The 16,399-nt window shown below is 38.0% G+C and overlaps 1 protein-coding gene across 1 annotated transcript in view; it reads right to left on the reverse strand.

The window, feature by feature from the left end:
- Positions 1-16,399, reverse strand: part of LOC149566162 (Metal-dependent phosphohydrolase) — a 161,559-nt gene that overhangs the window by 14,954 nt on the left and 130,206 nt on the right. Inside the window, exon 6 of the mRNA XM_089819583.1 lies at positions 4,913-4,949. Within this exon, the coding sequence (XP_089675709.1) occupies positions 4,913-4,949 (37 nt within the window). The remainder of the gene's footprint in view (positions 1-4,912; positions 4,950-16,399) is intronic.

Below are 16,399 nucleotides of genomic sequence, written 5' to 3' on the forward strand. Positions count from 1 at the left end.
CATCCATGTCTAGAACCAATTTTGTGAGCATTTTTTATTGAGTTCTTAGGCCAGGCTAAGACTTTTCCTTCCATAAATATGACCATGCATCCTTCATCTTCCAGTGTGGATATAGAGACCAAGTTTCTCTTTATGCCTGGTACGTATAGTACTTTAGTGAGTTCAGCTGAAATTCATGATTTCAGATTTATAGTACATGTTCCAATGCCTTTTACTGGATACTTCGTGTCATCTCCAATGGTTACATCATCAACATAGTCTTCTTCGATAGAATCTAACTGATCTTTGAAACCAGAAATATGTCGGAAAGCTCCACTATCAATCACCCATGTATTTGATTTGTTAGATACTTCACTAGATAGAGCTGAATAGAAAGCATTATTTTCTAAAATTTCATTTAAGTTGCTGACTTTGGCAAATGAAGCTTTTTTCTTGATTCTATCAGGACATTTAGGTGTTGGATGACCAAACTTATCACATCTAAAGCATTACATTTTGCAGTAGTCAGGCTGCTTCCTCTTTCTTTTGAATTTTTGTTTCTTCTTTTCTTATTTACTTGTGTAGAAAGAGCTCGCATATCTTCTTTCGTGGAAGAGATATTCGTGCCTCAAGATATTTGCATGCATTCTTCTTGTATGCAATCTGCTTTTAGTCTATCAAGTTTAGGAAATTTGGATCGAGAGCAGACTCCTTGTCTAAAAGACGAAGTATCCCATGATGCTAGGAGACCTTTCAGTGCCATTATGGTTAACTCTTTGCCATCACAGATATGACCTATTGTGGACAATTCATATCTCAACTCAGTTATTTTCATAAAATATGAGGAAATGGTCTCTCCTTTATTCATCTTGATGTTGGACAGTTTGTCTCTCAATGTGATAATCCTGATAGTGTTATTAATCTCAAACCTCTCTTCGAGAGATTTGTACATTTCATGTGTTGTCTCTAGCTCTGAGATGATTGGAAGTAAATGGGCATTAACACCATTCACAACTAACTTCATGGCTTCGGTGTTATCACTTTCCAATTTTTCCAACTCAGTACTTCCTTTGAGTGGTGGTTTGGATATTTCAATGAATTGTTTTAAAACATTCTCTTTCAAGGTTAACTTCATTCGTAATTTCCATCCTACAAAATCTGAATCACCTTCAAGCCTTATACTGTTCACCATTTTGACAAATATGAATTTTAAGAATGTTTCAGCACACAATACATAAGTCTGATCACAATCATCTCTTAGACCTGCTCTAATACCATGCTATTGTTATCAGACTTTGACTGTGAGAGAAACTATCTGATATATATCTTTGGTCATCTGCAGTGATATTATTATACGACTATAGTCAATATCACAGTGAATGAGTAATAATATTGAATTGTAGTAGATTAGAGGGCATATGCCAGACAGCTTTTATAAGTTTCAATGCCTTTGTTATAACAGAGATCACTTTCGATGCCTGACAGAAGTAGACATTGCAATAGCTATGTGAAAGAAGAATGCTGCAGATAAACCATAGAAGACTGAATATATATATATATATATATACAACTTCTATGTAAACTGATTACCTCATATACTGATGGGCTTGTTTGTTTGACCAAGTACACATCATCACTGACAGGTCTCTTACTTGACCGCATGCATTAGTATTATGGTTTTGGTGTTTTGTTTATATCACGAGGAGTCGTCTCCCCAATGGGAAGTGGACTCCACCATGGAGGTCGTGTGGAGTCACGTCCCATCATGAACGTGACTCCTCTTCCAAATACAAGTCTTCTGCAATCTGCGTGAAGCAACAACAGAACACATGCATTCAATACAGTCGTCTACGGTTTATCTGCAGCATTCTTCTTTCACGTAGCTATTGCAATGTCTACTTCTGTCAACCATCGAAAGTGATCTCCATTATAACAAAGGCATTGAAACTTATAAAAGCCATCTGGTATATGCCCTCTAATCTACTACAATTCAATATTATTACTCACTCCCTGTGATATTGACTATAGTTATGTAATAATATCACTATAGATGACCAAAGATATATATCAGATAGTTTCTCTCACAGTCGAAGTCTGATAACATTAACAGAGATGATGGATAATCATGTAAATACATTGTGTCATTGACCAGGGATGGTGAAAACAATAAGATATCTCTGATCTCCTGTGTCTTTTCTGATTTTCTCGCTGTTGCAGAGCTTTGTACAGTTGTGTATGATGTGAAACCTATTTGGTTGGATGGACCTCTGAATCCTCTTTCAATTGAATCTGGTTTGGCCTATTTTCATTGAGATTTGTGTAAGTTAGAGCAGTTTGACCAAAAACAGTCTTGGAACCCTTCGGAGTGACGGTTTGAATCACAAAAATAAGTTTTTAAGACCCATTCCTGTAATAAACAAAAAATAATCATATATATATATTCCTAAGTGAATAGAACCAATTTTCTTTTATATTATTATCTTTGCATTAAGAAATTGAATAGATTTATACTTAAGTAAATAAATAAATAAACTATATAAAATACTATTAATATAAAATATTATTAAATGTTTAATAAATTTTAAGCTACTATTAATATGAAATATATAATTACTGAATATTATCAAAACATTCACAAACTATATAAAACTAATAGACCCAAAATCATGTCTGGCCAAGAGACACGACTGCTCCTATCGAAGACCTCCATATATATAAGTAGTATGGAATGTGGAGGCAGAATGGAGGAGAGGAATAGAGATCGTAAAGGATGCCCAGACTAAGGTTTTCATATATGCAGTCGAAGTGAGCATTCATCTACAGGTTTCTACCTTCATCAACATAAGACATTAAACACCATTTGTGTGAGCCAATACAGGGGTGAACAATCACCAAGCACAGACTCATTACCATTGTTTGGTGAAAGAGCAGAAGTAATTGCACAGTGCCTTCATACTTATTAAGAGCAGAAGTAATTGCACAGAGCCTTTATACTTATTCAGAGCAGAAGTTAATAATCAAACACATCCACGCATCAGGAGTTGGACTTCTGCACCTACAACGTAGACAGACTCCCCATCATTCCAAGAACAGAGAAAACATATCACAGTAATCCATCACCGGTTAGAGACAAAGTGATAAGGAAGACATAAAGTCTTCACATATCGATAGTTCCAAGTTCTCGAGGCCATCCAGTGATAGAGAAACACTCAAAGCCCATAACATTATAATACAGACAATCCAACTTGTGCTTAGAGCCATTAAAAAAGACACTGTCCGAGAGTTGTCACTGACAACAGAGGTATGTTAAATTTCTAATGTTGAATCTACAAACTAGGTGAAGATTCATAGAGACCAAGAAGAATCTTGGTAGAGGATATTCAATTTGAATGTTGAGTTTTCATTACAGGAAAACTCAGACTTCAGAGGGCATTCAAATGAATGTTAAGGTTCCAAATAGGAATCCAGGGGAGGATTTGTTATGAATCCTTAGAGACGACATATATATTGTAGTGGTCAGACATATGCATATGTCAGAGATAAGAGACTTGGTTAGAGATGGGACCTCTACCAAGTGGTGTTATTAAGTGCATGATCAGAGATCCCAAGAGGCCCTAGGATGACACCTTCATATGACAATTGCCTAATCGAGAAATAAGTCTCACTAGAAGGCTAGGTGATTTGAGAAGAGTTTCTTCCGATGGGATTAGGAGGGGTTAGAAGGGATAGTATTTAGATTGATATTTAGTTAATTAATACTTCTAACATGTTTTGTTATGCAGTTTCTATGATGTACTAACCATTTGTTGCCGATTCCAGCATTCATTCCTTATACCAGAAGAGGAGACATTACAATTTCCCCCATTGAGAAATTCTATAAATAGGTGGAACAGATGGATTTTGGATGTTTTTTGCATTCCATAAGTTTGCAGAGAAGAGTGCTAGAGGCCATTTTGGTGATGCCCTAGCCTAATATCTTCATGTATTAGGCTTGTTTTGCATAGGTGGACTAAGCTTTGATAAAAGGGTCAGTTGATGAGGCTTCCAAGTGTTGGAAATTGTGGATTCAGACCATACGTGACATGTCTAAGGTTCAGAAATGAAGTTTAGAAGTCTGGACTGAAGGAGTTCAACAGGTTCTTTGTAAAAATGGCATAATTAGGCCTAGTTTAAGATTGCCAATCATTGAGTCATGGGTTCCCAATATATTGATGAAGGGCAAAATGGGTATCCCAATATGCTTTTGGATTTCACCTATGACCTTTGTACAGAAAGTTATGCTCAAAAATATCTTGTAGGAGGGCTCCTAGCAGGCAGGACTAATTGTGCATACTTTGTAAGGTCCTTGGCGAAAGTTGGAATTTGTCCTTCGATAGAACCTTCTATTGTGAAATATAGTCTATTCGCCGCCTTCCTTCTGCATCATTGAGCAAGGCACCCTTGACATCCATTTGATGGATTATCAACCCAAATTGACTTGCCCTAATGAGAACTAATTTGATGGTGCTCATATTTGTTGTAGGAGTATAGATTTCTTTGTAGTCAATGCGTTCTCTATTGACATTTGCACCCACTTTAAAGGCTTATATACTTAACCATGCCCACCATTGGATATGAGAAATTTTCAGATTGAATTCATATAATTCAATATTTATTGTAAACTTTTAAGTAGAGTTTCTTACAAATTTCATGTTTTATCATTAAAAAGCCCATCACTCTATCAGATTTCCTATTTGTCTTTAGAAAAGTTTAGTGCAGATTAAATATCCTAGGAAATTTCACGGTGACACATTTGAGACAGAACTACATATGATAACTTACAGATGCACCTATCCAATTTACTTTATAAGTATAGTTTAAAGCCAATGCTGAAAATAAAACTGTCTTCCAAAAACCAACATCTCATTTCTTAAATGAGGAGTTAAAAAAGTACCACTTTCATATTCGAATGCTTGAAGAATCATTTCTACCTGAACAACAGAACAAAAGATACATCCATGAATGTTTTCTTCTTGCCATTTTATATTAGTAACACATAAATTTGTCAAGCATATCTCATCAGAAATAGAACCAAGAAAATTATGATAACATACTTCGAGAACAGAGAAAAGAATGTGGAAGTTAACAATAGAAATCAACTTGATATAACAAAACACACTCATTAACGAGAATGAACTGAACAGAGCTCTGGAAATTACATAAAACAATTGGTGCAGTTCATGCACAGAGAATATACCACGATTAGAATTGACGCAAAACAACAAATTTAAGATATAATAGCAGTAATTCGCACAAACCACCTTTGTAATTGAAACAATAGCATAGATCAAGTGAAAGCATAATAACCTTTCCTAGCATTTGTAATAAACAGACTGATTTTATCCACTACAAATCATAAGGTTTGCGATTTCAGATTCTCCTAGATTTAAGTAATGGTTGAGCAATATTGGTTAAATATTTATATGACAATTTCAGACTGAATCCAACTACACTAGCAGTTTGGAAGGTTCACAAGGTTGAGTAGTAAGTCCACAATAACCTTATTCATATTGAAGTCAATAATGCAGCCAAGGAAGATGTAACATAAAGGTTACAACCAAAGAAACGTGAATTCGTGTTGTACCTCTATGCTACCAGGTTCTCTGAAAACTAAACCCATAACAAGACCAGTCTGAACTGGCTATGATCCCAGTCAAGGGACAGGCTGGGTTTAGACAGGGCTCTAGCCAGGGCTTTGGGTTCACCCTCGGTACATCTATTAAATACCTGGGGCTATCTCGCAAACCAGAGCAAAACCTTGGGAGAATCCAGTAAAAGCCGGCCCAACAACAACAAGCATGCCACTTCTATTGAAAAGAAAGAAATGTAATAAACAGACTCTAACCCTAAAATTGTGATTTTGTGTAAAAGTATTGTTGCCTCAGCACAAATATAGCAAAGCCAACAAAAAAATCAGCAAAGTGCCAAACTAAATCCCAATTCAAAATAGAAGTAATAAACAGACCCTAACCCTAAAATTGTGATTTTGTGTAAAAGTATTGTTGCCTCAACACAAACATAGCAAAGCCAACGAAAAAAATCAGCACAGTACCAAACTAAACTCCGTAGTTAAGTGCACTCAAGCTGGAGTAGTACTGGGATGGGTGACCTCCCAGGAAGTCCTCGTGCTTCACCTCTATGAGCATCACCTAGATCCAATGAGTGCTAAGTGTTCCATTTATTCTCATGAGAGATGGATTCATGTGTGAGCCACTACTCATGAAACATGGGTCATTGAGTTTGACTCAAATACTACACAGTTATATCCTGATAGCAATATCACAATTTAACTTGTTGTAGAAATATCTCCTACTTATCAATATACATCTGTGAGGACAGCCATGGAGAGAAAATAAGTTTGCATTATGATATCAACGCAAACACAAGCACATGTATCAACAATTTAAAAAACCTTACCAAAACTATACTACAAGTTTACTGATAGGCTAGATTTCCAAGACTTATTATACTCATCCAAGCATTGGGTAGACTTCTACAAACCGTTATCCAAAATTTGGCTAGATTCCCTCAATTATTGAACTTATCCAGTTATTCACTAAATTTCTAAGACTTGGTCATGTCCCCAGAGATATCCAATAACGCAGTCATTGAAGATGTTACCTAAAGGTTATGAGAAGAAAAAGTTTAAATCTTGAAAGTACTCTTGTTGTATCTCTGTCACGGGAAAACAAGTTTGTTCTGTTATCAACGCAGAGATGGACACATTTCAAGGAAGTCTTTTGTAAGCCATATTCAGTTTCATCAAAATAATATAAAAGAACCTTTGGCAGCATCAGTCTCTCGGCGCAATTGGTGTACATTTATTGAGAACAGCCTTGAAAGGAAAATAAGTTGCATTTTCTCATCATGCAGAGATAAGCACATTACAAAGATGTTATTGAGAAACCACATTCAGGTACATCAATATAATGATTAAAAAGTTCTCAAGATAAGGGCATTTCCCCACCATCCCTCCATCAACAAAACTATTTCTAAGACTTCACTAAGATGTTTCCCTCTAAGAGGAAATCTTTCTTGGTGCGTACCCTCCAAATAGGGATGTCAGGGAGACTGTGGGGCATTCCTTGCCCCTAACAAGAAATGTGCAGGCATCTCCTACAGACAAGTGCTCAAAAAGTCATATATTATATAAAATCTTGATTATAGTGCCCATAGCCCTAACCCTATTGGCTAATGAGTGTCACTCACGCCCTTAAAGCCTGACAAAGACTATGAAAAGACATTTAGCCACATTCCAAATGAAAAATGAGTTCATTGACTGAACTTGAGGTTGGAAATAGAGGTAGCAAGCCAAGCATGATAAGATTGCAAATAATGAGAGCATTGGGAGAGGAAAAGTGAGATCAACAAGAAGACTCAGAAGTGTGAAAGCATTTGCTACATTTAATGCATTGAGCTAATTTCTCCTTTTATCTTTTCATTCTTAAATCTTAACTCTTAATTTTGAAACTTATTTTGCCTTATTGGCTTGTGGCTTTGTTTTCAATTTCAAAATTGGAAGTCAAATTAGAATTCCATCTGGTGTATCCTCTGCTTCTACACTTCGTGAGACTTAACATAAGAAACCGAAGTAATATTTATGGGAGCACTATCATTTTTAATTAGTTTTGTAAATTAATGCAAAAGTATTTCATCAGACTTTAAACTCAGTCATAAAATTTAGTTGACAAACAAGGATTTCGAGTTCTGTGTACCATCTTCTTTTATGCTCCGTGCAACTTGAAGAAAGCAAAACAATAACAAAATCCTTGTGTCTTAATTCCTTGCATTATGCATGGTTTGAATTTTAACTTTTAAATTATAACCTTATGTATTGACCTAAATTTTACACCCTAGTGTAAGAGCCATTTCTGTGCTTTGTCCCCCTTAGCCTAAAGACAATTCCGCCACCCACATCCACCCATGTCACTTGCCAAGTCACCACTCAGTCAAAATTCCATGGAAGTAAGCCCTGGCAGCATCAGGCATGTGCATGCCACAGAGACATTCGTGTGTTGCACTCGCATCTGCAAATCTGCAGATGTGCAGACAGTCGTTGGAGCATTACGAATCTGCCAACCTGCAATTGTAACACTCCAAAATGATGACTTTCTCTCGGGGATTCCTTCTGGGTTTGATAAAAACACATTTTTCATGTCATTTGGCTCTCTCTTGCACTCTCTCATACTCTCTTGATCATTTACTTGCATTCCAATCTTCACTACAGCCATTCTTTGCATTCATATCTCCACTTTTACTGCTCGTTTCTCATCCATTGACGAACAGGTTCAAGCTATTCACTGCTTATATCCAACATTACAACACTCGTTCAAGCTCTCTCTATTCTCACTCGAAGAGCTTCTTGTCATACCCTCATTGTGTCTTTGAGCATATTGTTATCTTGATCATGCCTCACTTGTATTATTGTTATTGTTATTGTGTCTTCTATCCAATTATCTATCACTGGTTATCATATTGTCTCTATTTGGTCGTCCGTAGAGGTGGAAACACCAAACCAGGGGTTTGACCGAGGCAAGCCCCTCAAATGACCCAAAACCATTTTCCTTGCTTTGTGTTTGAGCAGGTTTTCTATCACAAACTCATGAGCTTGGAGGTCTTCCTTGGAACACATTATCAACCACCGAACCAGGTTTTTCATTCCTCTATTACCCTTGTTATTTCATCATATATAGATTGCAAGTTTGTTACTCTCATAAAATCTATCCAGTGAATATTTAAAATCCATTATATTTGTTGTTCTTCTTTCATTACAAGCATCTCTACTAGCTCTGTTTTATTTTGTTTTCATTCTATTACTTGTCATTATTGTTATTCTGTTATTTTAAATTCAATCCTTGCATTTTTCCCATTTGAATACATAGACCTTGCAATCTGCCCATACGAGATGCCAGAGTGCAGCACTAACGTCCTAGGTTGCGTTGCAGTCCTAGGGCTGTACGACTGTCTAAGGTAGTAAGCTTTTTGGTTTCAGGCTTTCATCCTCTCAACTTGTATTTTCAGTTTTCATGGTCTAAACATTTTTATCACTTTGTTCACATACACAATTCACCTTTAATAGACATATAACCACACTTGATCCTCTACACACCCTAGTCAATTAGACATTAAGCGATTTACAATCACCTAGTTGGCTCGAAGTTAATCAACTTCATCATCTGTTCACTAAACGGTTAATTAACACATATCATCAATCCTCTCATCGATTTAAGAAGCTGCCTACACCTTGGTGTCTAATCTACTTGGCACTCCTAGCCAACATTATGAGGTGGTTTGAAAAGAATCGTGTATCCCTTCAGACTTTAACTGATCTTCAAGGTAGGTACATTATTTTCTTCTAGTACCACTATGAGTGCTAGCTTCCACAGCATGAGTTTCAATGAGGATGAGCCTGAAGAGATTAAATCTGAAATTGACTTTGACTTTGACTATGAATCTAGTGATCCAAATATAAAAAGAAGAGAGAGGTGAAACAACTAGTTAGATTTGAGTGAAAATACTTATGGCAATTCAAAAAATGTGCAAAAATATAGTAAAAGTCCCCTTTAAGACAATTTGCAATCTCAATAAAAGTTCCCTTTGGCTTGAAGTTCCCTTTTAGACAATTTGCAACTAAGATACAAGAAAAGCCCGAGATATTTAGAGGCACTAGTTTGTAGAAGTGTCAGTGGTGTAATTAAATATTACTCATTACACTTTATTTAAGTTTACTTAGCATAATGCATTTTTATATTAGTTGTCATGTAAACACATAGGAATTTGCACTTTATTTGAGCACATGTTGTCTCACACCTCTCTTTGTGATACACCTTTGTGTTCTTATCTTCTCATTGTTGTACATACTTTCATGCACAATGGAGGATAATCCACCTTTGGTGGTCATGTGCTTAGTTGTTATGCTTATCATTTGCATGACTCCTAGTTATATTGATTGCCTATATATTGAGGCACACCTACATGCATTGTATCTAATTATCTGAATATCTGATTTGGGCATCCATTACCCCCTATTATTTTGACCATCAATGAATCAAGTCATTTGAGGATATTATCATTTTGTCTCTCTTGTGCTATCAATTGAGCTTCTAGACCTTGGCATTTTCATTCTTTGTCTTAGGAAAATTCTTACATAGTATCAAGGCCAAATTCTTGCAGCCACTTTTGAAAACTCACTCATATTTCAAGGCAACATTACGAGAGTTAATGGCAACCTCCTTTAAGCGAAGCTATATATGTGCATGCAATTTTGCAAAAAAACCAAATATAGTGCTGAAATAAGAAAACTATAGTGCTCGTGATGAAAATGCACTCTAATTCACAAAAGCCATGTGCACATATTCAAATTTCATTTGGTGCAAGAGAAGCAATGCCTAAATAGAAACATAGGATGACTTGAAATGTTCCAAACCCACTAGTAGAATCATAGTTCAAAACAGCACCAATAAGTGGCCGATATATCAGTTTCTCACGAGAAGTTTAGAGCAGTGAGAAAATACAAGTTTTTCGCGCCAAAATCCTAGCTGAGAAGTTTGAAACTTCTCGCCGAAAAGTGGCATACTTCTCGTGAGAAATTGAAAAAATCTCACGAGCAGCCCAACGAGATACCATTTAGTGGCCCATTTAAAAAAATTTAGCCTTTGGAGGAGAGGAGAGAAGGATTTGGTGCAGAGAAACAGTCATTGGAAGCCTTGTAGATTTATTGCAAGCGAATTTGAAGTGAATTCAAAGAAATTTTTGAAGAAAATACCAATTCAAACGAGGGTGGTTTTGCACCGAGATTGGATGATATTCAGGAGGAGAGCAGTGAGAGTGAGGACACTTAGGACATTTGAGAGTGAGGATATAGAAGATGAGGAGTCATTGCTAGCACCAACACCAGCTACATCTAGGATGGATATTAAGACACAACTACAACCACAGCCACAATGGACTGCTAGGGCTAGACCCCTTCCTACTCCCATAGTTTTTAGTAGAGCTACTGGGAAGGAGAAGAGCAAGATGTAGACTAATTGTAATGTCCCCCACTTAGCCAGTTTGGAGGTATGTTGTCGTTAGCCCATTCTTGTATGGTCCCGAGGGCTAACCAGGACGTCAAAAGGGATCCTGAGGTTATTTGGCCTACTCAAATTTAATTTCAGGCCAAACGGAGTTCGTTTGTTGGGTTGTCAGGAAGACTTACTATTTTTAGTAAGCCAATAGGGGGATGCAGTGCCTTCAATTTTCAGTGACAGGATGAGATGCGTTTTGTTGGGCTCTTTCTAATGAGCTATTATATGTGGGATTTCGAGTTTATTTGGTATATTATTTTAATGTTTGAAGTTACAATGGTAAAGTGACTATTTAAATTAAATATTATAATGTTTCATAAAGTCCCTTTATAAAAATCAAGAGTCCCCCTTTTGAGTACATACATGGAATTTGTAAAAAGAAAAAAAGAAGTAATATTAAAAGTCATGTATTATCCCACATTGGCAAGACGGAAGCGTGGAGCAAGTGAGGAAGGGATTAAAAGAAAGAGGATAGCTCTCATTTATTCATGGTTGGAAATATTAAAGAAATTGGGAAATTTTCTCGAGATTATATCTCAATAGTTTGGAGGACGAAATCCCTTCAAGCTGGAAATCTTAACGCCATTGAAAGATATGGTCTTGAGATTCAACATAGTAGCAGTCCGAAAAAGCGGAACCGAAAAAGCAAGCTAAAAAAGCGGATACGAAAAAAGCTGTCCGAAAAAGCGGAACCGAAAAAGCAGGCTGAAAAAGCGGGTATGAAAACACAGGCCGAAAAAGCAATTCGAAAAAAGCAAAACAAAAGGGGCAGCATAGAAGGAAATTATTTCAGCCATCCACAACCAGGGTCTTTTATTAGTATTGTTTTTTAGGGTGTTATAAACTTTCAGCTGTAAGTGTGCATTATACCAGCATTATCATTTTGTAATCCATGTAAATGCCGAAGTCTTGGCCATATTTCATGAGCATTGTAATTTTCATTGCAATTAAGAAGATAATAGTTGCTGGTGTCATTTAAGCAATTTAATATCATTATTTATCAGCTAGTTAGTTTGCATACCAACTGTTTGTAAAAATGCCAGTTGGCTGTAGGTGTTCATTTCTCATGCTTAGATCATATATATGCACTGAATATTGTCAAAATTAGTAGCACACTCATGTTAGGTCATTGTGTAGTCCATTGTAGTCTTCTAGCACAAGATTTTCATTGATGCAAATTGTAAAAGAGTCATTTGAAGCTAGCTGAAATACTATATCAGTCATACGTCCCTTGCATGCGAATTGTTTGATGAAATTCCTTGAGCTTTCATCAACATTTTTTGAGGGCAGATTTGAGGAGGGTTATTACAGTGGTATCAGAGCTATAAGTCCTGCCATCCTGTGGAGGTCTTATAGGGAATTTGGAACAACCAGATAGAGGGGAAAGTGTTTGACGAAATGTCAAAACACTAAAATCAGAGCATTTATGTTTGAGCATGCGATAGGGGCCTTATAATTTTCGCAATACTAGAGCAAGACAAAACAGGATTTCAGACCTGCAGAGCAAACAGTCTAGTTCATCCGTGCAGGTGGACATAAAATCCAGTCATACAGACACAGAGGAGATATTCTTTGATCAAGGCAGCAATATGGGAGACAGGAATGCTCGAGATCTTGGAGAGGAAATATTCTTACAGTTATTAAAGACCTTGGCACAGGGACAGCGATTAGCAGAACAGAGGGCACAGGAACAAAATCACAGAATGGAGCTTATGATGCAGATGATGGCTCGTCAAATGGGGTTGAATGCTAACATGGGTGGAGGAAATAATCAGAATGGTAATAATCAAAATGGTAACAATCAGAATGGGAACAATCAGGATGGGACACATAATGGAGGTGAACAAGTTGGGAACAATTTCGGTCATGCACCCCAGCAAGCTAGGACAGTGAGTTCAAGGCCCATGATTCCCACATTTCCTCCTAGAGCCCCAGAGCAGCCCGTACCAGAGCCCCAGATCACTAATATACAGGACCAGTTGAGAAGAGACTGGGAAGCCGGAGGTCCAAATTTTACTGCTGCAATTACCTTTAGGGAGTATATGGATGTGTGGATGAAACATATGCCACGTGGACATGACAAGAACCAGAGCTATGAGCTACGGAAGAAAGTAGGGAAATTTCAGTTACCATATTATAATGGCTCGGGGAAGTCTACAGCAAGAGCTTGGGTTCAAAAGCTTGATACATACTTTCAATTGAACCCTATGCCTGAGGAAGAAGCTATTAACTATGCAGCAATTCATCTGGATGGGTTAGCACACGAGTGGTGGCATCATGGTATGGTCACTATGGGTCATGCACACATTACCTCATATGTGGAGTTTACGGAAAGACTGATTGAACGTTTTGATAGGAAGGATCCAAAACTACATTTCAAGGAGTTAGCTCAGCTTAAACAATGGGGATCATTGGAAACATACATTTCAGAATTTCAAAAACTTGCAGTGTTAGTAACAGATGTATCTGAACGGAGGATACTGGTTCTATTTATGGATGGGTTAGCTGCTCCGTTGAGAGGGTGGATTAAAGCTCTCAACCCTCCCACTTTGCAGGAAGCCATTAAGAAAGCTCGTGACATGGATTCCTCTTCAGCTTCTAAAAATAAATTCCAGGCAAAGAGTTTCCCTTCGAGGAAAGATAAGGACAGTAAACCTTTTCGTAGAGAGGGTCAGCCACCTAAGGAGGAAATTAAGAGGTTGGACAATGAGACACTTAATGATCTCAAGAAGAAGAAGCTTTGTTTTCATTGCAGGGAGCCTTGGGATTTGTCACATAAGTGTCCATTGAAAGCAAAAGCCAAGCAGATGGAGTACTTTTCAGCCGAAGAGTCAGTGGATGGAGATTCAGAGCAGTCATAAGAATTAGATGGAGATGATAATTCTTCACATGAGGAAGCACACAGTGATAGCACGATAGCTCAGTTGTCCAGCATACAGGAGGCCGTCACTTTCAAAGGTAGGGGAACTTTGGATGGACAAAGATTTGTGGCACTCATTGATACAGGGGCAACACATAACTTCATTGATGAAAAGTTTGTGACACGTAGAGGGCTACATACAGAAGAGCATAGGGGATTTAAGGTGATGGTTGCCGACGGCTTCAAAATCGACTGTACCAAGAAAATCTCCGACTTGCAGCTTCATTTGGGAGATTATGACATGGTGGGAGATTTCTTTGTTGTCAACATTGGTGATCAGGATATGGTGCTTGGGATGAATTGGATGAAATCTCTAGAAGAGTTTACATTTAACCTCCAGAAAATGGAAATGAGGTTTGAGGCAAATGGTAAGAAGATAGTACTCAGAGGTTTGTCAGATGGGAGACTAGGAGTGGTGTCACTCAAGCGGATGCAGAGTTTCTTCAGACACGACCAGGTGCAGTGGACAGCAGAGTTCAGAGTAATGCCTGAGGTGACAGAGCAACATAAACAGGAGTATCCCCCTGATGTACAAAAAATAATAACCAAACATACTAAGGTGTTTGGTGAGATACCTCCAGGGAGACCCTCGGATAGGGGAATTGAGCATGTTATTGAGTTAGAGGAAGGGGCTAAGCTAGTCATTATCACACCCTACAGCCATCCAAAGAGATATAAAGATGAAATAGAAAAGGCAATCAAGGAGTTGATTGACATGAGGCACATACAACCAAGCAAGAGTCCTTTTGCTTCTTCAGTAGTATTGGTGAAGAAGAAGGATGGTACAATGAGGATGTGCATTGATTATAGGGAACTAAACAAGAAGACAATCAAGAACCGATACCCTATTCCGCGCATTGATGAGCTTATTGATGAATTGCACGGTGCCTGCTACTTCTCTAAGATTGATTTGAGATCCAGCTACCACCAAATACGGGTTAGAGAGGTGGATGTGGAGAAGACAGCTTTTAGATGCCACTATGGACATTTTGAGTTCTTAGTCATGCCCTTTGGGTTGACTAATGCCCCCGCCACTTTCCAGTCCTGTATGAATAGAGTATTCAGAGATCAGTTGAGGAAGTTTGTGTTGATTTTTTTTGATGATATACTGATATACAGCCGTACTTGGGAGGAACATTTGAAGCATATTGATGCAGTGCTCAATTTTGTAGAGAGGGAGTCATTATATGCCAAGATGAGTAAATGCGAGTTCAGGATGACAGAGTTGCTCTATCTAGGGCATATTATTAGTGCAGGAAGTGTTCGGGTTGACCTAGACAAGATCAAGGCCATTCTGGATTGGCCACCGCCGAGGAACACTTCGCAACTCAAGGGATTTCTTGGGCTTTGCGGGTTCTACCGCAGATTTTTGAAGGGATTTTCACAGATAGCAGCACCACTTACAGATTTGACACGAAGAGACAGTTTCAAGTGGTCAGAGAAGGCTCAGGATTGTTTTGATAGGTTCAAGGAGCTGATGAGTACGTGCCCTGTTTTAGCCATTCCAGATTTCACTAGGCCTTTTGAGCTGCAGTGTGATGCATCAGGAGAGGGCGTAGGAGCTGTCCTCATGCAGGACAAACATCCCATCGCATATCAGAGCAGGAAATTACGAGGTGTTGAGAGAACTTACAGCATCTATGACAAAGAAATGCTAGCAATCATGCACGCGCTAGCTAAGTTCAGGCAATACTTAGCAGGGAGCTGATTCACAATAAAAACAGATCATAATAGCTTGAAACATTTCCTTGGACAAAAGGATCTCAATGACAGGCAACAGAAATGGGTGAGTAAGTTACAGGCTTATGATTTTGACATAGTCTATGTCAAAGGGAAGAAAAATATCGTCGCAGATGCTTTATCCAGAAGGCCTCATTTGCTTGTTGTTGGGATAGTCATGGACGATTGGAGAGAGTTGACCTTGGCAGAGTATGCCAAGGATAGTTGGGCATCTAGTGTTATTGAAGGAACTATTTAGGATAGTCGATACACTGTTGTAAATGATTTGATCATCTACAAGGAAAGGATTTATTTAGTACTCGGGTCTGCTATGAAGCAGAAGATTTTGAGGGCATTTCATGATTCACCATTGGCAGGACATCCCGGATTCTTTAAGACATATCGACAGGTGAGAGAGCGCTTCACTTGGAAAGGACTCAAAACAGAGGTGCTTCAGTTTGTTAGGGAGTGCCCTGTATCTCAACAAAACAAACAGGAACATTCCTTTCCAGGTGGTTTACTACAGCCCCTACCCATACCAGAGAAGAAGTGGGATAGCATTTCCATCAATTTCATTACAGGCCTCCCCAAGGTACAGGGTCGGGATTGTATTTTTGTTGTGGTAGACAGATTGACGAAATTTGCACATTTCTTTGCGATTTCGTCCACATATTCA

Source organism: Cupressus sempervirens, chromosome 3, assembly GCF_028749045.1.
Source record: "Cupressus sempervirens isolate cs-2001-9-10 chromosome 3, ASM2874904v1, whole genome shotgun sequence".
Taxonomy (NCBI): Eukaryota; Viridiplantae; Streptophyta; class Pinopsida; order Cupressales; family Cupressaceae; genus Cupressus; species Cupressus sempervirens.